Source organism: Mya arenaria, chromosome 15 (genome assembly GCF_026914265.1).
Source record: "Mya arenaria isolate MELC-2E11 chromosome 15, ASM2691426v1".
Lineage (NCBI taxonomy): Eukaryota > Metazoa > Mollusca > Bivalvia > Myida > Myidae > Mya > Mya arenaria.
In genome coordinates this window covers 24,874,701-24,898,631 of record NC_069136.1, presented here as the reverse complement: position 1 = coordinate 24,898,631, position 23,931 = coordinate 24,874,701, and the positions used below count along the sequence as shown (strand labels likewise).

Sequence of the window (23,931 nt, the reverse complement as noted above, 5' to 3'; positions counted from 1 at the left end):
AGCACAACTGTCACAACCGTGCACCTGTTCAATATCACACTCGTCTCGATCCCTCACCGGTCTCAATAGCACAGCTGTCATAGCCGTGCACCTGCTCAATCTCACTCTCGTCTCGATCCCTCACCGGTCTCAATAACACAGCTGTCACAACCGTGCACCTGCTAAATCTCACACTCGTCTCGATCCCTCACCTACCTCAATAGCACAGCTGTCATAGCCGTGCACCTGCTCAATCTCACTCTCGTCTCGATCCCTCACCGGTCTTAATAACACAGCTGTCACAACCGTGCACCTGCTCAAACTCACACTCGTCTCGATCCCTCACCTGTCTCAATAACATAACTGTCACAACCGTGCACCTGCTCAAACTCACACTCGTCTCGATCCAACACATGTCTCAATAACACAGCTGTCATAGCCGTGCACCTGCTAAATCTCACTCTCGTCTCGATCCCTCACCGGTCTTAATAACACAGCTGTCACAACCGTGCACCTGCTCAAACTCACACTCGTCTCGATCCCTCACCTGTCTCAATAACATAACTGTCACAACCGTGCACCTGCTCAAACTCACACTCGTCTCGATCCAACACATGTCTCAATAACACAGCTGTCATAGCCGTGCACCTGCTAAATCTCACTCTCGTCTCGATCCCTCACCTGTCTCAATAACACAGCTGTCACAACCGTACACCTGCTCAAACTCACACTCGTCTCGATCCAACACCTGTCTCAATAACACAGCTGTCACAACCGTGCACCTGCTAAATCTCACTCTCGTCTCGATCCCTCACCGGGCTCAATAACACAGCTGTCATAGCCGTGCACCTGTTCAATCTCACTCTCGTCTCGATCCCTCACCTGTCTCAATAACACAGCTGTCATAGCCGTGCACCTGCTAAATCTCACTCTCGTCTCGATCCCTCACCTGTCTCAATAACACAGCTGTCATAGCCGTGCACCTGCTCAAACTCACTCTCGTATCGATCCCTCACCTGTCTCAATAACATAACTGTCACAACCGTGCACCTGCTAAATCTCACACTCGTCTCGATCCCTCACCGATCTCAATAACACAGCTGTCATAGCCGTGCACCTGCTAAATCTCACTCTCGTCTCGATCCCTCACCTGTCTCAATAACACAGCTGTCATAGCCGTGCACCTGCTTAATCTCACTCTCGTCTCGATCCCTCACCTGTCTCAATAACACAGCTGTCACAACCGTGCACCTGCTAAATCTCACTCTCGTCTCGATCCCTCACCTGTCTCAATAACATAACTGTCACAACCGTGCACCTGCTCAATCTCACACTCGTCTCGATCCCTCACCTGTCTTAATAACACAGCTGTCATAGCCGTGCACCTGCTAAATCTCACTCTCGTCTCGATCCCTCACCGGGCTCAATAACACAGCTGTCATAGCCGTGCACCTGTTCAATCTCACTCTCGTCTCGATCCCTCACCTGTCTCAATAACACAGCTGTCATAGCCGTGCACCTGCTAAATCTCACTCTCGTCTCGATCCCTCACCTGTCTCAATAACACAGCTGTCATAGCCGTGCACCTGCTCAAACTCACTCTCGTATCGATCCCTCACCTGTCTCAATAACATAACTGTCACAACCGTGCACCTGCTAAATCTCACACTCGTCTCGATCCCTCACCGATCTCAATAACACAGCTGTCATAGCCGTGCACCTGCTAAATCTCACTCTCGTCTCGATCCCTCACCTGTCTCAATAACACAGCTGTCATAGCCGTGCACCTGCTTAATCTCACTCTCGTCTCGATCCCTCACCTGTCTCAATAACACAGCTGTCACAACCGTGCACCTGCTAAATCTCACTCTCGTCTCGATCCCTCACCTGTCTCAATAACATAACTGTCACAACCGTGCACCTGCTCAATCTCACACTCGTCTCGATCCCTCACCTGTCTTAATAACACAGCTGTCATAGCCGTGCACCTGCTAAATCTCACTCTCGTCTCGATCCCTCACCGGTCTCAATAACATAACTGTCACAACCGTGCACCTGCTCAATCTCACACTCGTCTCGATCCAACACCTGTCTCAATAACACAGCTGTCATAGCCGTGCACCTGCTAAATCTCACTCTCGTCTCGATCCCTCACCTGTCTCAATAACATAACTGTCACAACCGTGCACCTGCTCAAACTCACACTCGTCTCGATCCAACACCTGTCTCAATAACACAGCTGCCACAACCGTGCACCTGCTAAATCTCACTCTCGTCTCGATCCCTCACCTAACTCAATAACACAGCTGTCACAACCGTGCACCTGCTCAATCTCACTCTCGTCTCGATCCCTCACCTGTCTCAATAACATAACTGTCACAATCGTGCACCTGCTCAATCTCACTCTCGTCTCGATCCCTCACCTGTCTCAATAACACAGCTGTAACAACCGTGCACCGGCTCAATCTCACACTCGTCTCGATCCCTCACCTGTCTCGATCCCTCACCTGTCTCAATAACACAGCTGTAACAACCGTGCACCGGCTCAATCTCACACTCGTCTCGATCCCTCACCTGTCCCGCTGTCACAACCGTGCACCTGCTCAATCTCTAACTCGTCTCTATCCCTCACCTGTCTCAATAACACAGCTGTTTCAACCGTGGACCTGCTCACTCTCACACTCGTCTCGATCCCACACTTGTCTCAGTAACACAGTTGTTACAACCGTGCACCTGCTTAATCTCACACTCGTCACGAACTCATATTTTTTTTAATCACACATTTGCCCAATCCTTTCAGTTCTCTAAACCTTACACCTGACTCAATACAACACATGTCTAAATAAGGTGTTTACTATATTTCTCCAGTGTACATTTCCCCAAAGGAACGAGAACAGAACATGTTTGATTGTGATTTTTAATTAAGATTTTGATGATGTTGAACTGGGTATATCAATATTCATTCACAGTCCGTAAACCTCTAATAGAAGGTATAATGTTAACTTGTCAAATCATGCCATTGTTGATGACGCTAGGTTATATATTACCGAGCTCCTGTGTATGTAGGACTGGCGCCTTCACTGAATCTTGATGTAATCATTAATCACTAGGCCACATCAAATAAATACAAAACACAAAACTTTTGTATCATTTTGAAGGTGAAAATATTAAGATCTACAAAAAGAAAAATAGTACATGATAACATACACCACTGTTCCTTTCTTATATGCGTCTATTTTGTTAAATTTTAGTCACACGTTTTGACACACATCGACAAACAAAGCTTTTAACCTTCAAACGTAAGACCATGTATTTGACCGCTTTCTACAGTTGTGCCATTGTTATCGAATTGATCTGGAGACAACTTCACGAATTCTATTTCTACGTCATCAAAACTTTGTTTGCCTTTATCATTTTCACCATAAAAGGACGGTTGCCCTTCTAATCTTTGGCGAACAGTATATGTCACTTGCGGGCGAATCTTGACGTTATTACCAAGAGGAATGTGTTCGTACTTTTCGTTTTTCTTATAAGAAAGGGTAACGTTCTGGGTCAGCACGAATGTCTGCTCCTCCAGGATTTCCAAAGGGCCTGTTAAACTTCCTGGCTTATACGGTAGGTAGAGAGCTACACTAGAAAGACTCACTTCTTTTGACGTTTTGAAACCTATTCCTTCTAGACTATTGGAATGAGTCCAACCCGGTTTAACCTCAGCAAACCTCTCTACAAAGAATGGTTTTGGTGCTATCTTACAAGACGCATACACTTCCTCTGGTGGTAGTTGTTGTGTTTGTCTTTCTTTCTCCAGCACGAGCCTCCGGGCTTCAGGAGATATTCTTAAAAAATCGTCAGTCTGAAATACTCGAACTGTGTTTTCTGATATAAAAGACAAACATTGTTGAATCAAGTCGTTTTCCTCGATCTTCAATGCTTGTTCAAGGATGATACAGACAGTTTCGACATCAATGTTCTTTTTAAGAAATGTCTTGCACCGTTTTGACAAAGGTAGGATGTCGTATTTATTTGCAGCGTACATAACGGCCGTTACGGAATCAGGCATTAACTCTATTTCACCGGTGTACATAAACCTGAAACAAAATGAAAGCAAGAAAATTATTTATAAACCATATATTTGTCAGGATTCCCCTTCGTGAACATCTAACATTCACTCCTGCGTTGTGTAAAGGGGCTAGACACCAGATGAAACATTTGCAAGAAAAAGAAAAGCATTTTTCCAATTCGAAATTTACTGGGGCTGTCTACCACGTAAATCGCAGTATGTTTAAAAACACCGTCGGTAAATTTTTAATATGTTTTAAACTGGGAAACCATTATGCGCTATTTTAAAACGGATAGGAACACAGATGAGCCAGTAACGTTAGTGTTGCGTTTATTATTTATTCATGTAAAATGATGTATTATCGGCCTCCTACTAGCTATCTATATATTCTATGCTTGATTTGAGGAAATACTGTATTTGCTAATTTTGGGAACATCTGGTGTGTAGCCCATTTAACGTATACAGTGCGATTTTACTTTCCTGTTGTGAATGGTATTTAGTCAATATTCCTTTAAAAAAATAAAATATAACGCTAAAACAAAAGTCAGCTTAATTTTTTTTTAATTCTCTTTTGCCATATACTGGCAATAATAATTAAATGAGTAATTCTCCGCACCTGACCATCATTTTCAAGACGGCTGCATCAAAATCTGGTATTTCCACGACGCCGGCTTCCGGAAGTGAGCCACAGAACATCTTGTAGAACACCGGTGAGCGGCTGGCTAGCATGAATCGATGACACCGTACTTCCTGTTTGTCCTCCCCAGCCAGGATAGTGACATCACTTAATACATCATTATCTAGCATATGTTCGTTCGTAACGGGGAACGATTCCTCGTGTTGCCAATTGTCAGACATAATAGATAGATAGATTTAAGTAAAACATTGCAATGTATTTCTGAAAGATATCAAACAACCTTTTATCGAACAAAATTAAGTGTAGGCTCATTTAAGAATAAACAGGAAATGCAGTATGCGATTTGTCACAGTCGGGAGAAATACGCATACTTTCCATTAAATTACGGAGTTGTTTATACATCTTTTACAGTTTTAAAGTATTATTTGCAGATAATTTATTCCTCTTAATAATACAATTACCATAATTAAACTGACATGAACATGAATATATTTCAAGTAATTCATTTTGCAGGGTGAGGAATTACGTGACTAACATGGGTTAACACGTTCAAAATCGATTCAAACAAACAAAACAGTGACGTTGATCACTCGCTTACATTTTTGAATATCAGATAGCTGAGTATATGAATGCAGAGTTTACCATAGAAAAATTTAAACCTGAATTTACAACGAATATCTGAAGAAAGGGAATTATTAACTCTATGCCTAAAACTTTTTCAACAGATTTAAGGGACTCTTTACAGTACAGATCATCGTTTCAATAAAGATCGTGAGGCTGACGATAGCAACTTTCTAGTCGTTAAATAAATACATTTATCGCATAGATTCTGGCCGTGATTTTTCGGTTGAACCCGAGCACTCTTAAGCAGCGGAAAGTTTACAGCTAGGATATGTTATTTAAACGGGACCCAGAGGAAACACGTTAACTCCTGCTATCTATATAATTTACTGTCAACTTTAAGGTTAAAGAATAACGGTTGAATAAACGAGAATTTTATTGTAAGTGACTATCAACACGGCTGAGGGAAGAACCACTATTGTTCATATAACATCATTGAGAACAGAAAGACGTATAATACAATTGACCGAAATATTCTTTTCACCAAACTACATAACATTGGATTGAAGGGACACATATATAATGCCATAACTTCACTGTACAAGGCTATTCGCTGTATAAAACTGATCAATCATTTCACGGAATGTTTCGAAGTGAATTGTGACCTTAAGCAAGGATGCAAATTGTCAACGATATTTTTTCAATCTTGACATAAATAACTTTCCTAGCACTCTCAATATAGGAATTGATGTCGGACGAGAAAAAGAAGCAATACTTTTGTGTGCAGATTATCTTAGTCTTTGATCAGAAAATGAGAAATACTTGCACAATTATTGATTTGTTTGAATGGTTGGTGTTTAACTAACAAAATTAACAAAATTAACATAAACGAGAACAAGTCTAATATAATCCATTTTACGTATGCTTCACTGCCTAAAACTTTGTCTAAGTTTTATTGGGGTAAAAAGGAGTTGGAAATAGAAAATTGATATACATGTACCAACCTTGGAATGTTACTCACAGAAGATCGAGATTACAGCCAGTTTACAGCCAGACAAGTGGCTAAATCAACTAATATTTAGCATTTTCATTGATAAATGCAAAGCCTTTGGAAGCTTTAATATTAACATTTATCAAAAATATATGATACCCTTGTTTGGAGTACTACCAGTTATGGCGCCGAAATATGGGGCACAAGAGAATTTAACTGTATCACCAGTATGTAGCTATGAGCGGAACGATATAACATGGATGTAGGAAAGTATTACCCAAAATTGGCCATTTGAGGAGACATGTGCGTGGACACATGTATATATTATACAGTGGGAATGTGTAATCAATACATTTTGTCGGTTGAAACCAATCAATAATTCTCGTATCACCGAGTATTCAAATGAATTGATCTTAAATCTGGAGGAAGTGGCACCAATGGATATGTTAAATAAAAACTATTTTACAAAAACATGAACTAGCAAATTAATTTTAGCACCAGAAAAGAAATGTCCTTAATCATAGTCTACACACTTATTTGCAGACAGAATATACTGAAAATGGAAAAGATGCTGTAATGAATATAGTTGAACAAGGGCGTTACAAACTTCGCATATATAAAACTTTTAAGAGACCATCCAAGAAAAATACGTAGAATGGCCCATGCAAAATAGAATGGATCTGTATTTCCTAAATTTAGAAGTGGGGTTGCGCAACTAAGATTAGAAACCAGCTGCCAATTGTATAAAACCGGTTATCTTTTTGGTTTGGTCAAAGTTATCCGAAATGTTTATCGATTGGTCAAAATTTATCCAATATTTTTTTCTAACCAATCAAATCATTGAAAAGTGTTCACTAGCCGAAATATAACCTTTGAAAAACTTATCCGAGTTTTATACAATTGGCTGCAGATGTTATGAAAATATTTCTGAAAATTAACGTGATTGTTTCAATTGCAAATCTTGTACGGAATCTGAAGAACATGTACTTTTAACTTGTCATATATATGATAATAATAGGAAAAAAATATGTTAGATATTTTAAATACAACATATGTCTACTTTCAGAAAATAAACGTGTAAAATTATCATGTATTATGGCTTGTGATTCACTAAATGAAAGAAGAACTGTTTCCGAAACCTGCTACGATGTAATAACTTTAAGAATATAATATGTGTATAATTCATATACTTTCAAGAATATTATCAACTTATTATTATGAGAAACTAGAATGTCAATCTATTTCAATGTAATTAAGTATTTTATAAGTTTTTAACCAACCATTTTATGAAAAGGATGAGTTATCATTTCCACTAATTTATTTACTTTTAATCTACATGCATTTTTAATACAGATATTGTTTTATATTATATATTTATCATATGATGTTACCGATGAATAAATAATGGAAACTTGGCTTGAAACTTGACATGGTTCAAATTCTATTTTTTTCATTTTCGCCATAAAACGGTGGTAACTGCAGCTCCTTTTATTGAAAGGTACAGTAAGGTACTGATCACCAGCAATGAAATACTTTCATTTGTTTGTTCAATTGCCATCGACAATAACACAAACAGCGACCACTCCGTATTATTTAAGTGGTAAGCAATTGGTAGCAGGTAAGTAAACAAACAAGACAAGTTTACGAAATTTAAAACTCACGAATATGCCTGTTTTGGAAAATTGACGAACTTTCAAGTCAAGGAATTAGCTTTATTTTTGTATGTTTAGTATCACAATTTGCATGATTTCCCTTTAAGTGTGCTTATCTTATTGAAAACATCAATGATATAGTTAATGCGGTGTAGCGTAGTATTAACGTGTATGAATTATTCCATTGTTTTATTTGTCAAAAAATTATGATAATATGATTGATATCCAATTGAGAATCGATCGATGTTTAAGGTTTTATTGCATTATAAATAGTAAAACTAGTCTAGGTATTTACTTACGGATAATATATATTTACAGAACATCCAGAAAACCTTGGGCCGTGTTGTCAAATGAATAGGAGTGTTTACAAATGAAGTAATTTATGTATTATACAAACAAAACAATTACAAGCAATGGTGATTATATATGTATCGTCTAAAAATCATGATATTACAAGTTACGGAAAAGTTCACGTAGTACAGGGTATCTAATTTTGACCAATCCCAAAGTTCGACATTCACCTTTGATGTACAGATTTGGGTTTAATAAGTGCAACACATTGTTTTGCCATGTATAACTTTAAAACATTTTAGATCCCTCTCTGCCAGGCAAAGTTACAGCTAGAACATTGTGGACGCCGCCAGCCCATTAGACCACCAGCATGACCGCCCGCCGACACACTCAAAACATTTTCGGAAAACCTAATTAATAAGCATATACTGCCTTTGCGTAAATTAAATAATTGAATAAGTATTTCATATCAAGTTTTTATCTATTTTTTATACCTGACAGTGTAAGTATATACAAGTCATCATGTCTCTATTACTTATTTTGTGGTTATATAACACAACAATTTTTGAAAAATAATGGTAATACTACCGAATATCCGTAACTCCCAGCATAAGACCAACTACGAAACAACGATTTATCCGTAATCGAACATCTATACAAACATAATGTATTCGTCTCAATCAAACATTATCTTTAATTAATATGAAACGACTTTAATAAACATGCATACTTTGACAAGCGTATTATTCATTTTGATTCAAGAAAGAGATAACATACAAACTGTATCTCATCTTAAATTATTCTTAAATACTGGCAAGCCACATGTCGTGAAAACCATTTGTACTTAACAAATCTTGCAATAACGAGCACAAACTTTTCGTTTAGGTACTTTCAGAATCATTCAATAATGTTAGGTAACTTTTCTTATTGATCTTATTATTATATATAGGTAGCAGCGTTATACGTTACAAATTGGTATATAAGCATGCAATGTAAACACTAGCAGAGGAATTAAGCACTCGTACGAAATAAGGTCGGGCATGAATGAGTAATTGGCGAAATATTTAGAGAATGTTCTAATTATATTAATATAACTAAGCGATCAGAAATAACATAATGTTGTTATTTAAAATTTTAAGTAAACGACTCTAGATAACTGATTTCATAACAACTTATTCTGAAACGTCCATTCCAACAGATATTAATAACGAATAAATAATTCGATTCGACATTGAAATACGAGACCTTCGAGTTATTTTATATTAAAGACGTTAATATATCTCGTTATTATAAAATACAAATTGTTTATAACCTGAATCTATTTTAAAATAAGCAACAGACTTAAGCAACTTTAGTCTTTGCTGTACAAAATTATTAATTCCAATATGTTGGTATAATGTAGAAAAATGTGAAACCTGAAGTTTCAACAACCAGCAAGGACTCAAGAGATAGACCACCTTCTTTGTAATCCCAGCCAGGACGGGCCTCCTTATACGGAACATGGAGCAACGTGTAATCCTGCAAAACCCTAAACGTTAGTTTCACAAAAAAACAGGTTTGGTCTAGCCCTTTTTCAATTTTAACTTTGCTTATGCCATTGTTTGTTTCATTAAACATAAATGTCTTGTAAGCGCTGTTTCGGTAATGTCCTTTTCTAGATAGGATAGTAAGTGTTTGTTTTACTCCTATGCATATCATTTTACCATAAGAGTACAAGGGTTTTTGCTGATTTCATTGTACAGAAGTGATACATTTTTATCACAGGTATATTATCATATTAAATATAAAATAGATTTTTTTCTTGATGCATTAACTTTGCATAAGAAAATAATGCCGTTCATACTTTCCAGAGTTTCACCTCCGGGTATAAATTTGTACTTCTGGTTTCTCCTGTACCTGAAACGTCCCGGAAATCAGAGATAAACTGATGCCGGAAGAAATGACATTCAAATACACTGACCTTCACGGCATGGTGGTACTTTAATAGTCATGTATTATTCATTTTTTTCAACCGGGATAAAAGAGCTGATTTTGTGACTGACCATTTTCGTGGCTTAGTGACGAGCTATAAAAAATATGAGAGTGAAAAGAAATGGCAACTTTTATAAAAACAATTTTTATAGAAGGAATTATGCAGTTGTTTAAATTTTGCGGTCATCATGACAATGCAACTGATAAACATGTTCTTTACAAGTTTCTAGTTATCGAATGTACACGAATCCGCAAGAAACCACTGACCCCAAAGCAACCAATTTCATACCAAATTGCTTATAACTAGAGTTTTATGAAAGGCACTTTATAGGGAAAAAGAAGAACAATGTCATCAATACATATTCTTATTTATATCCGAGATAAAAAGCAGATACAGTTTCGGATTAAGTAACCGTTTCATCCCACCATGTATTCGGCTAGTCATGAAATCTCAACCATTGTCAGAAAAAACATTTTTAGACACTGAAATATCTTATTAATTTATTATTTCCCAAAATGTATCATGTTATTATACAAACAACCATAAATAACATTTTATCATACATATACCTTTATATAAAATTTCATAAAACATACACATCTATATAAAACTACAGAAAAGACAGACGGCAAAACGACTTCTAAAAATAAGACATCAAAGGTCCGTCAAAGAGACCTTGCACGCCTTAATTGTTGAATGAAATAAAATAACTCTTTACATACACTATATCAATTCCCCTAAGCCCCAAACTTGCAAGATTTGTGAGTTCAAAATCAATCAACTAAAGAAATTTAGAAAAAAAGGAATATGTTTGTTTATGCTGCAAAGTTGTTTTCATTCAATTCAGGCTAAAACCTCGTCAAGTATTCTAGGCTTTGCGCGATAACACCGGCGATTGTGTGACATCATGCCCACGGTTCTTCCATGTTCTGGAACAAGAGGACACACAACTTACCATTATTGTATTTTATTTAGATGCTAACTAAAACGATGGTGTAAAGGCACAAAGAAGTATTCACGGTAACCGTATTATTAGATAATTAAATTATATAAATCTGGGCATAGTTTAAACACTGTTTATAGTGTGTGTGTGTGTGTGTGTGTGTGTGTGCGTGTGCGTGTGCGTGCGTGCGCGTGCGTGCGTGCGTGCGTGCGTGTGTGTCCATTCAGTTGAAATTCCAATTCTTGCATCATGTTGTAAAAAACAGTTATTTCAGTATGTTCTTGCTTAACTGTAACCAAAGCAATGCACTAATTACCTTCTGAAATACACCAAAGTCATGGTTTCCAGGGCTATACTCGTAAACATCAACTGCCTGAATTTTCGGTCTGTCCAAACCAGGCTGTTTCTCTTCCGTCTGTGTACTAGTTGTCGTACACTGGCGTTCAGTCTGCTTTTCAGTTGAACTGTGATTTCCCTCTTTTTTGTTCGTAAGTACAAACAAAGACGAAGGCTGTCTTTTAACAACTACGACATCATTGCAAAGAAATTTTACAATGTATGAGATGCGGCTACAGCAAGGATTATTTTGTGGTTTCTGGCTATGCTCCTTGCAAACGAAATCACAAAATATTTCAACTCCTTCGATATCAAAACCCTTCTCTTTTAGGCTACAGCATATCATCTCTAACGTATGGCTTTCAACATCCTTCAAATAAATCTTAGCGTCGAATATGTTTATATCACAGTCGTGAGCACAACTATTTTTGAGATCATCGAAACAACGCCTAACACAATCCAGTCGAATTCTGAAATGTCCGAATCGTTTCAGGACCCTTCTATCCAATCTTGACAAAACAAGACCAACAGCATCGACAATATCTTTGTCGTTCAATTCTAAATAATGCTGAACTGGTTCTAACTGTTTTATGATCGACATCAACTTATAAAGGCCCAACTTCTCTGCTGCTTTGAACAATCTCAATATTCGTCTTTCCCAAAACCCCTTTTCTCCAGCACGACAAATTTGCGGATGCAGATTGTAGCGCAAAAAATCCATTATCTCTTGGAACGATTCCTTATCCACATCTATGTAGAAGGTTCCGTCAGGAAGTTTTCTTAAAGGTGAGTGCCCTTCAAACATTGCAGCTAGAGTGCTATCCTTCTCTTTTGTAAGCATCGCTAAAGGAACTGTAAATAATCCACCTTCACCAGTTGAAATTGAAACTATATCATGAAACTGAAATGAATCATTGATTGAAAATTAAATAATTGGCTAAAATAAATCAAGGTAGGTTGGTAACTATTTCCTATACATTTATATTAAAGATATTTTTGAGCAAATGCAGACTTTGAAAACCATACATATTCTTAAAAAAACAATATCTTATCTATGACACAACACAAAATGGAGTATCTGATTCATATGAAAATTATCTTCACTTGAAGAATCAAGTAAAAATAATCCCAATATCCGCCTTGACAGTTCCGTTTTAAATTGAACTAACCTTAACAGCAGCAATGCTTTAATTTTGAAGGTTGACAGATAAATGAGGCCAGGGAAGAAAATGTAGGTACAAGTAAGAATACATTTCTAAACTCACAGTATGTTATTCATGTTAAAAAATCATAACTTTTTAAACAAACATTCTTTTTTTAAATAAAGTTTAGAAAAAAGAGGATTTGCCAACAACAGAAGTAACTATGTCGGATTGATGACGTCATTCCCTGAATTGAAAAACATCTCTGATTTTTTGTGGTTTAAATACACTTTGAATTAGTCAAACAAACATAAAAACACACACCACTAGATCAATCTGATAGTCCGTGTCAGGGCATCCATTTTTACCGGCTGTCCATCAAGCGCAAATCTAAGCGAGTTAAACCAAAAAGTGCCAAAAAAACTCTATCCAATATGACATTTTCATCCAAAATTACCTTTGGCTTTAAGACAGAAGCCAATGATTTTATCCCGACAGTTAACAGATAAATGAGGCAATGATATGAAGTTGGGGTTCAATTATTTTAAGAAAACTGACATGTTTTCAATCTACAGTTTGTTCTTAAGTTGAAAAAAGACACGTCAACCTTAGTATTTCGGGTCCTCACTCTAATCTACTATGTGGGTACACTTTTATGGAGAATAACACCATCGACGTATTTGACTATAGCGACAAGCGTCCATACACGGTCACGTGATTATCCTCGAGGCGCTTACTTAAATATCTGATAATAACATTTTGTACACAGCGACAAGCGTCAAGATACGGTCACGTGATTATCTATTATACAGTAAACTTGCGGAAAGGAGTTTTTAAAGCGCAAAGGACAGTTTGAGCGAATTCGTCGATTTTATTCGCGGTCGCAAAAATATTCGATGGCCAAGATTTTCTACTCGCATTTTTCGATTCTCACTCGCATTTTGCGAGTAAGCGACCGTTAAATTCGATCCCTGTAACTACTTAAATGTTTACATACCATGGACGTCAGCGATGAGCTAAAACTAACGAAATGTTCACTATCCAAGGATGCATCGATGAGCTAAAACTGCTTATTTTTTACACACCATGGACGTCATCGATGAGCTAAAATTTCTTAAATGTAAAATTACCACGGCCGTTGGCGCTAACAAAATGTTCACTTAACAGATTGCATCGATGAGCTAAAACTACTAAGACTTTTACATACCAGGGACGTCATCGATGAGCTAAAACTACCAAATGTTCACTTACCAGAGTGCCTCGATGAGCTAAAAGTACAAAATGTTTACTTACCACGAATGTCATCGATGAGCTAAAATTTACAAAATGTTCACGTACCAAGGGTGCCTCGATGAGCTAAAACTACTTATTTATTACATACTACGGACGTCATCGATGAGCTAAACCCTACCATAGTTAACTTACAGCGAAAGTCCTCGATGAAGTAAAACTGTCAAATGTTTGCTTACCACGGACGTCATTGATAGCTAAAATGTCAAAATATATACTTACCATAGACGTCATCGGGTAGCTAAAACTTCTAAAAGATTGACTCTCCAATAACGTTGTCGATGTGCCCAAACCTCTAAATGGTTTCTTTTCGCAGATTAGCCGAAACAGCAAAAACATTAACTTACCACGGACGTTGTCGATGAACCCAAACTTCCAAAAGGTTGACTTTCCGCTGTCGGCGACAATGTGTCAAAACTGCTTACAGGGATCAGCATCGAACTCGAACCTAATGATTTACTTTTCGTGCAAGCCGTCAATGATGATTTAACTGCAATAGAACTGCGCGGTTTCGTGTTAACTCTTGTTGTTTTACTTTCCATGGAAACCGTAAACAACGGTTTATCATCCGTAGACGTCGCCAACGAACCAAAGCCAAATGGTTTACTCTCCAAGGACTTCCTCGACGATTCACAGAATGATGCTTTACTTTCCACAGATAAAGTCGTCGTCCCAAATGGTAATTGTTTACTTTCTGTAGACGTCCTAAAAAAGTTTGACGCTTTACTTTCCGTTGATGTGTTCAATGTACCAAAGGCTAATGGTCCACTATTCGCTGACGATTTCAACGCACCAAAGGCTAATGGCTTACTATCCGCTGACGAATTCAACTCACCAAAGGGTAATGGCTTACTATCCGCTGACGAATTCAACACACCAAAAGCTGAGGTTTTACTTCCCTCTGACGTAGTCGAAGCTCCAAAGTCTGATGAAATACTTTCCGTATTCGTCAACGAACAGGAACAAAGCGATGAGATAAAGGGTTTAGTTTGAGAGGACATCGTTGGTGTATTTAACGAAGACATATTACCATCTGAAAACATTGATGAGACCTATCATATACATATTCTGAAACTACTATAACACTTATAGGACTTTCTTATTGCTTGACACCAAATTGTAGTATTCATTACGTGATGAATTAACAATACAATTCTTTTCATTCAGAGAAATGTTGATAAATGCTGAAGTGTTCAAACATTCCAGCGAACATAATCAGCATTGATCGGGAAAACCGAATTAAGGGCATTACTTTTTTATCCAATTAAATGTTGACGACTACAAAGACAAAATTTGAACAATTAAAGACGTTGCCTGCGTTGTGCAAGTTTTTTTAAATCTTTGTCTGACTTTTATTGATGATTTGGATTTTCACCTTCTTTACAAGGGGCCGAATTTCGACTACTTCACAATTGCGAAAATTGGCATTTTTTTCCCAATTTCCAGATATTTTGTTTCCAAAAAAGGAAGTTCTTACTTCACAAATTTACAAATTAAAAATATATTCTGCGCAAATATTGTTTGTTTATCTTTTAGGGTAACATAAGAATAATGCCGTATAATTTTCGGCCGTTTCCAATAGTTTCTTCCTATGCCCCCTAGTAGCGTTCGTTTATATTCGGCCTCGCGGAAAATAGTCAACTATCACCCTTTCAGTTGTACCGTGTTTGAAATTATCTGCTCTTTGATGATGTTGCGTGATGATTGCCGATAACAGAGTGCTATTTTTTTGAGAAGATCAATTTTCAGGGGTGAAATGCTATATAAGGTAAAGTAAAGATATGATATCTTTTGAAATATATTAATTTATTGAAGTAGAAAACGTTTCTTGTATAAATTCACTGAAATAGCCGAGCTTCGAAGCAAATAATCAGTTTGTCACATATTTTCGCGACTCCGTTGATTGTTTAAGTATTAAACATTCATCAAACCCATTCGCGAATATATGTTATCATACCATATCTAAATATTATAATATAATATTTGACACACATCTAAATGTTGAGTTTGTTAACATGGTTGAGGTACATAAATGTATATTTTACTCTCCAATACAGATATTGTTAACTTAACCGCCAAAACCTGTTTTAATATACTTGAATTCCGATTCAATACTTTGTACAAGTAGTTAAGTGATCATCCTTTTAGATGTATCATAGTTTCTTAGCTTAAATGAGTATTGTAAATAAGATTATTTTTCTTTTTTAGAATAGACTTAATTTTTGTGGTTTTTTATCGTTTATCAACAATGTCGAGATATGTTGTTGTATTTTTAGTCTCATATAATTCAATTTTATGAATGAATTTGCACTGAACTCGTAAATATTTGTATTTGATGTTTTGTCATGTTGTGTACATATGAGACATGAATAAACTATAAAACTCTAAAAATAAGATTTGCTGTATTTCTTTATTTTTGTCTTCTGTTTGCAGTCAAACAGAATCTGCTGTGTTCCTGAAAGCCATACAGCGTGCTATGATGAAATGGCAAATGACCAACATTGAAGCGAAAAGGACCTTAAGTATTGCAGCGGAAATGATTCATGTGGAAAGACCAAATAGTAAAATTGAAAACTTTTACATGTGATTTAATTGTCACCTTTGGTTGCATCAATCAGATTGATTTGTACTCCATTAAATAAATGTTATTCGAGGACCCAGTTTTATCTTGTCTATATATTGTTTTCAATTATCTCCATAGATTTAGAATCAACTCTAAGAGGAATAAAACTAATCTCTATCCCTCTCTTGCCATTGCATCATGTTTCATGTTTCACAGACATGATATCTCCCTCATTAAGATAATGATTATTAATTCGAAGCCAATACATTTAAGACTTTTCAAGTTTGGCCCAGTGGAGTTTTTGTACACATTTCAAATTAAAAAAGGTCATTATTGAAAAAAAAACAGCTAGAAGTAGACTCACGTAAGATATATGCCTGTTCTTCTGAAACAGAGTTCGAAGTCTCTTGACCTGTGTTCAATAGTTGTCTTCAATACTCTTATGTGGAATTTTCCAATTTGAGATGTTTACGCGCTTAAATTTCCCAATTTGCAGAATTTCACGCGTTTAAATTTCCCAAAATGAAAAGGCTGAAAAAGCCCTGACTTTCATCATTTATCATTTACCTTTGTATTTGTAGTCGATCAGTCTTAGCTCCTGTTAAAGAGAAACAATGCATAATTATATTACTATGAATAATTAAACCTATACAGTCGAAACTCGTTGGCTCGATATCTCATGGCTCAATATCCTCGTTTGCTCGAACTAGATTAAAAGGACCGATTTTTTTACTTTTTGTTCATATAAAATTCGATCGGATGGCTCGATATTTTGAGGCTCGATATTTCTCCACGCTCGAAGTCATTTTCGCGGTCCCAAGTAAGAATTTCACACTTTGTTTTGTTTGCTTGGGTAGATGTCATTTTCGCGGGTTAATTTAAGAATCTCACACCTTGATTTGTTTACTTGGCTTCATTAAGCACAAGGCGCTAATCGATTAAAATTGCTAGACTGATATAATAATTATTATGAAATTTAAATGGTTTAATAGTTTGAATGAACATGCCATTACTTTAAGTTCTAATTGTTATCCATCTTTAAATTGCTATGGATTTTGTTATAACTTAAAAGCTATGTCTGTGTTACCCACTGTTTACAATTGCTTGTTTGTTGTTTTCGCATAAATGTATTTTTATAATAAATAAAAAAAAATCAAATGATATTTTCAAAGTATCGAAGAAGTCATATTACGAACTTTATGATGTGTAACTACATCCAATAAATACTCTTCTCTTCTCCTGTGAAAATAGCGTAGCCAATAACAAACGATGTAAACAAGACTTTTTGTAACGAATAAAAAAAATACCATTCTGTAAGCAATCCCGCTTGGCTCGATATTCTCGAGGCTCGAAGTATTTTGGCCGGTCCCTAGAAATCTTATTTTAACGGAACACAGTCAGATTGTCTCGTCGCCTCATACGCTATTATCGGTGATTATACGGAACCCTACGTTGTGATCATACACGGATATGCATCCTTCGTAATAAAACATTTCCAAATAAATTTGAGCTAAAATAAAACGCCAAGTATGAGGTAATAATTAAGAAAGGATACTTTTAGTAATAGTCAAAATATAGTTGAGTTATAAGAACTGCGGTTTGATTCGGAAGGTTGTATTCGACGCGAGTGAAAGTTTGTAGATTCGTCTTTCACGAAGCGCCAGCTGAGTGAAATCAAAACGAGATCCAATACGACATTCTGGATCAAAACGCACTTACGACAAACCTTTTAAGTGTATATATTACTGTTGAAATCAGTTTAAAGAAACATGTTTTATTATAAATGTCATATTTGGTTTTTATGACAACATTTTAAAAGCTCACAATAACCAGTTTATGAGGTGACGTCAGCAGAGTGGAATACGACCTTATTGCACTTGAATGTACTTATACTTATGCATTGCGTATGGATTTATTATAGGTTTGTAATAACAACATTTATCTCGTTGAATGCCTATTAATGCGAAATAAGAGTAACCTACCTCTAAGCTAAGATGCCGGTATTGTCGCAATGCAGTAAAACAGTGGTATCTTGTCTTAACGACAGTCGGCATGTGAAACCGTCGAACATCAGTGTCCTCACCAGATGGTGGCACAAGTCGAATGCCAATTGTTGAAACAATGCAGGTATTACAAACCGACTGAAAATAAGTTAACATATATTGTTAGATAAACATCGGATAATTTAGATATTTCCAGCGTATATTTCACTGTGTTTGGACGAACACTCTTCCATGAACATATTTAGAGCGTCCATCATCATCATCATCATCATCATCATCATCATCATCATCATCATCATCATCATCATCACTAACAGCAACAACACCAACATCATCACCAACACCACCACCATTATCATCAGCAGAAGCAGCATCAACATCGGCATCAGCATCGTCACCACCACAACCACCACCAACACTACCACCGACACCACTTTTACCACAAAACCACAACCACCATCATTATTTTCATCACCATCATCATCAGCAGCAGCAGAAGCAGAAGCAGCCAAAGCATTAACATCATCGTCATCATCAAGACAACCACAACCAAAATCACAACCACCACCACCATTATCATCATCATCATCATCATCATCATCATCATCATCATCATCATCATCATCATCATCATCATCATCATCATCAATCCCTCAATCTCCACCATCATCAGCACAACAAACATCACCACCATTATCATAATCATCATCATCAGCAGCAGCTGCGGCAGCAGCTGCGGCAGCAGCAGCAGGATGCATCGTCACCATTAATTTACACCCACCATCACCATCATCATCATCATCATCATCATCATCATCATCATCATCATCATCTAATCACAACTAACAGCAACAACACCAACATCATCACCACCACCACCACCATCATCAGCAGCAGCAGCAGCAGAAGCAGCATCAACATCAGCATCGGCATCAGCATCGTCACCACCAACAACACTACCACCGACACCACTTTTACCACCAAACCACAACCACTATCATCATTTTCATCATCATCATCATCATCATCATCATCATCATCATCATTATCATCATTATCATCAATCCTTCGATCTCAACCATCTTCACCACAACGAACATCACCACCATTATCATAATCATCATCAGTAGCAGCACCAGCGGCAGCAGCAGCAGGATGCATCGTCACCATCATACCCACCATCACCATCATCATCATCATGATAATGATGATGATGATCATCAACTTTGATCAAAATTATATGTCTTCAATAAATCATGATCACCATATCAGTATATGTAATAACACTTTAAGCGTATTTCATCCCCATCAGCGATAAAGTGCACTTTTCATGTACAGTGTACGCCAAGTATTATTTCAAAATGTTTCTGCGATGAAGTATTGTAATGACGTTAGGTTTCACCCCTGTATATATAAAATCAAAATACCTTGAGATAAAGTTATATACTTGTAACATGTAGCGAAGTAGGTTACTTACCTATCCCCGTACCATTATGCCGCTAAATAATGTGAAATGCCTTGGTTTAAACGCTAGCTAATTGTATATGATCGTACGATATTTACACATAATTACACATCTCATGAACAGTAAATAAGCGGTTTTAATTCCCATCTAAACCTTTAAAATTAATAAAATAAGAAAACTTAAAAAGTACCTGGTATCGACTTACCATATGTTACGTGCTTAACTAGTTTATTAAAAAGAAAGAAAACACTTAAACACTGTCCTATACTTCCGTGTTCTGTCAAGTTAAGAAGATTAAACGGAAATCAATATACGGGTATATCATTTTTCAAAAATGCAATACCGATCACTCTTATCAGGTTTATTTACTTTCACTTTCGGTTTATTTTCCGAGTATAGCGACACAGACAACAGTTATCCTCGAAAGAAATACTTAAAAATAAATAGCTTTTAGTATTTTCCAAACTTTATTTCGAAAACACATTTACTCTATTAACATCTCTCTTGATCTTTTAAAATAACTAAGTCAACCACATGTGAAGACTTTTTAAACCTATTATAACTATCTATTTAAACTATGACTATCAAAATCCTACATGTATATCTTATTGTTAAGAGTACAATAATTAAATACGAGCTGAAAAAAAATAATATTATTTACCAATTCATCAATAACAACAAAACTTAACCTCCTGAAGAACCTATTCCATAAGAATGTAACTGTTGTCTGTTATTTACATGTATGAACATGCAGACCCTACATGTGTCTCAACTTAACATGTGTCTTAACTTCACAATGTGTATCAACTTCAAATGTTTCTTAACTTCACATGTGTCTTAACTTCACATGTTTCTCAACCTCGAATGTGACCCAATCTCAAATGTTTCTCAACCTCACATGTTTCTCAAACTTACATGTTTTTCAATCCTACATGTGTCTTAACCTAAAATGATTCTCAACCTCACATGTGTCTCAACCCCTAATATGTCTCAACCTCTCATGTTTCTCAACCTCACATGTGACTAAACCTCACATGTGTCGCAACCCTCATATGTCGCAAACTCACATGTTTCTCAACTTCACATGTGTCTCAACCCCTCATATGTCTCAACTTTACATGAGCCTCAACTTCACATGTTTCTCAACCTAACATGTGCCTAAACCTCACTTGTTTCTCAATCTCACAAGTGACTTAACCTAACATGTTTCTTAACCTCACATGTGACTCAACCTCTCAACTTCACATGTGTCTCAACCCCTCATATGTCTCAACTTTATATGTGCCTCAACTTCACATGTGTCTCAACCCCTCATATGTCTGAACTTTACATGTTTCTCAACTTCACATGTTTCTCAACCTAACATGTGCCTAAACCTCACTTGTTTCTCAATCTCACAAGTGACTTAACCTAATATGTTTCTTAACCTCACATGTGACTCAACCTCACATGTTTCTCAACTTCACATGTGTCTCAACCCCTCATATGCCTCAACCTCACTTGTTTCTCAATCTCACAAGTGACTTAACCTTATATGTTTCTTAACCTCACATGTGACTCAACCTCACATGTTTCTCAACTTCACATGGGTCTCAACCCCTCATATGTCTCAACTTTACATGTGCCTCAACCTCGCATTTGTCTCAATCTCACATGTGACTCAACCTCACATGTGACTCAACCTCATATGTGTTTCAATTTCACATGTTTCCCAACCTCACATGTGCCTCAACCTGACTTGTTTCTCAATCTCAAATGTGACTTAACCTTATATGTTTCTCAGCCACACATGTGACTCAACTTCACATGTGTCTTAACTTCACATGTGCCTCAACTTCACATGTTTCTCAACCACACATGTGTCTCAACTTCACATGTGTCTTAACTTCACATGTGTCTTAACTTCACATGTGCCTCAACTTCACATGTTTCTCAACCACACATGTGTCTTAACTTCGCATGTGTCTTAACTTCAAATGTGACTCAACTTCACATGTGCCTCAACTTCACATGTTTCTCAACCACACATGTGTCTCAACTTCACATGTGTCTTAACTTCACATGTGACTCAACTTATCATGTTTCTCAAACCTCACATGTGTATCATGTGTATCAACTTCACATGTTTCTCAACCTCCTATGTAACGTAATCTCACATGTGTTTTAACCCCATTCATGTCTCAACCTCACACCTGTCTTTACTTTTTACATTTGTCTAAACCTTACATTGTTCTTAATCTCACACTTGTCTCAACATCACCTGTGTCTCAAGTATTAATTTAATTTATCCTCTGGGAACATATACATGTTGAAAAGAGTACGAACAATAATGGAACATAATTTAAGATTCAAGATTTATTTACAATATATACAGAAGGCCATGGCCAAGGCGGGCAAATTATTATAAAAGGGTGGTTCAGGTGAATCAAGGCATAGTTTAGTTTTAGTTTTTAAGAAACACATGTAGACATAATGTCTGTGAGTATACTTGTCTGAAAGTATTATAAATATATGAACGCGGTCACTAGTTCAATGCATTATCAATAATATGCATATAAAAAAACAATTTTGAACAAAAGTTCACAAAATCAAAAAGTATTATGAAAGGAGTTATAGACAATGCAATACATAAGATAAAATAAGGATATATACAGCAACTATACCTTAGTCAAGTAAATCGATCTAATTTATGATTGTATCTATTTATTCTTCAAACAAAGTGTTTAAAACCTAACGATGTTTGTTTATTATACTCTGGTACTGTACGCTTTGGCTGTCTCTGTTTGTGTGTGTGTATTCTATTATGTGGATATATAGTTTCACGGCGGTTACAGCATTGGGTCTATAATGATATTTAAATCAACAAACATCTGTAACTCCCTTCATCCGACAACCTATTCATAACGAAACTAGGAAAATGACTAAACCTGTCAATGAAATCTGATATATCTGAATGTAATATTCTTACCTGGATCATAGTATATTTGTTTAAGAACTGTTCTAGTTAAATATTGCAGAGAATCATTGTATTTAAATGGCTTCAGCAATAACAACTTGGCCTAAACTCAATGCCATATAGACATAAAGTATTTGTAAAAATAAATATATATATATATATTTATAACATACTAATGGATTTTAGCAATCGTGGATACATTTAAAAGGGTTTTTATTGTGATCAAGGTAAGAGTTTCTACAGCGGACATAATGTTTAATACACAGAACGTTGGAATAGCATTTGTATTAATTAATAGATCATATAATTACTATGAAATTTTTCTTGTTTTTGTTGTTTTACATTCTTTGAGGGAAGACCCCCATTTATTTAAAACAGATATGTTGTCGCAAAATTATCGTCAGAAATGATTCATTTTCATAAATTGAAATTTCAAATTGTTTTGAAAGTTAATCCTAGTATCTGCCCCCTATCCAGGTTGCTAGTTCTGGCCGACACCTCATCATGTATATCCTTAAATTCGACTTCAACACCATGAAATACTTGCTTCCCTTTTTAAGTTTCTCCATAGTACGTTTGAGCCCCTTTTGACCTCTGGCGCACCGAATATATAACACCAGGGCGAATGTTAACATTATTGTGAAGAGGTATATTCTCATACTTTTCGTTTTCTTTGTAAGAAAGAGTAACATGCTGGGTCAACACGACCGTCTAGTCCTCCAGAATTTCCAACGCGCAAGTTAAATAACCCTTTTCGAAGGGAAGGTAAAGAGCTACATTACAAAGTATCACATATTTTGAAGTTTTAAAGCTTATTCAGTATTGACAACCATGGTGAAACCATTTAGCTTTTTGTTGATATTTGTGTCGATAGATTGTTGCTTGTTGTTGTAGAATATGATGCCTAACGCTGTCGCACATTCTGAAGTCCATATAAAGGATTTAGATTGGCATAATTTAATTGTAGTATTCTTTAACGTTCCCACTCTTAGGATTATACATTTATTAATGTTGAGGTTTAGGCCAGAGCATTTAGAAAAAGACTCTAATGATTTGATCAAGGATTTGAAAGATTTCTCAGAACCATCAA

The 23,931-nt window shown here is 36.4% G+C and overlaps 2 protein-coding genes across 6 annotated transcripts; both read right to left on the bottom strand.

Moving 5' to 3' along the window:
* Positions 1 to 2,895: 2,895 nt before the first annotated feature.
* LOC128220569 (BTB/POZ domain-containing protein 2-like) lies at positions 2,896 to 8,779 on the bottom strand. The gene is made up of 3 exons (XM_052929012.1): positions 8,760 to 8,779; positions 4,656 to 4,937; positions 2,896 to 4,067 (listed from the first exon to the last, which is right to left on the bottom strand). Exons 2-3 carry the CDS (start codon positions 4,895 to 4,897, stop codon positions 3,266 to 3,268), a joined length of 1,044 nt encoding a protein of 347 aa, XP_052784972.1. The 5' UTR covers positions 4,898 to 4,937; positions 8,760 to 8,779; the 3' UTR covers positions 2,896 to 3,265.
* Positions 8,780 to 10,631: 1,852 nt separating this feature from the next.
* LOC128220286 (uncharacterized) lies at positions 10,632 to 20,311 on the bottom strand. 5 transcript variants are annotated; one of them, XM_052928626.1, is made up of 6 exons: positions 20,076 to 20,311; positions 18,400 to 18,558; positions 16,985 to 17,015; positions 14,202 to 14,887; positions 11,403 to 12,323; positions 10,632 to 11,072 (listed from the first exon to the last, which is right to left on the bottom strand). In XM_052928626.1, exons 1-6 carry the CDS (start codon positions 20,091 to 20,093, stop codon positions 11,049 to 11,051), a joined length of 1,839 nt encoding a protein of 612 aa, XP_052784586.1. In that variant the 5' UTR covers positions 20,094 to 20,311; the 3' UTR covers positions 10,632 to 11,048. The 5 variants fall into 5 exon arrangements, with proteins under 5 accessions (XP_052784586.1, XP_052784587.1, XP_052784588.1 ...); XM_052928627.1 differs by having other exon boundaries at positions 20,091 to 20,308; XM_052928628.1 differs by lacking the exon at positions 20,076 to 20,311 and adding an exon at positions 19,898 to 20,045.
* Positions 20,312 to 23,931: the final 3,620 nt, after the last annotated feature.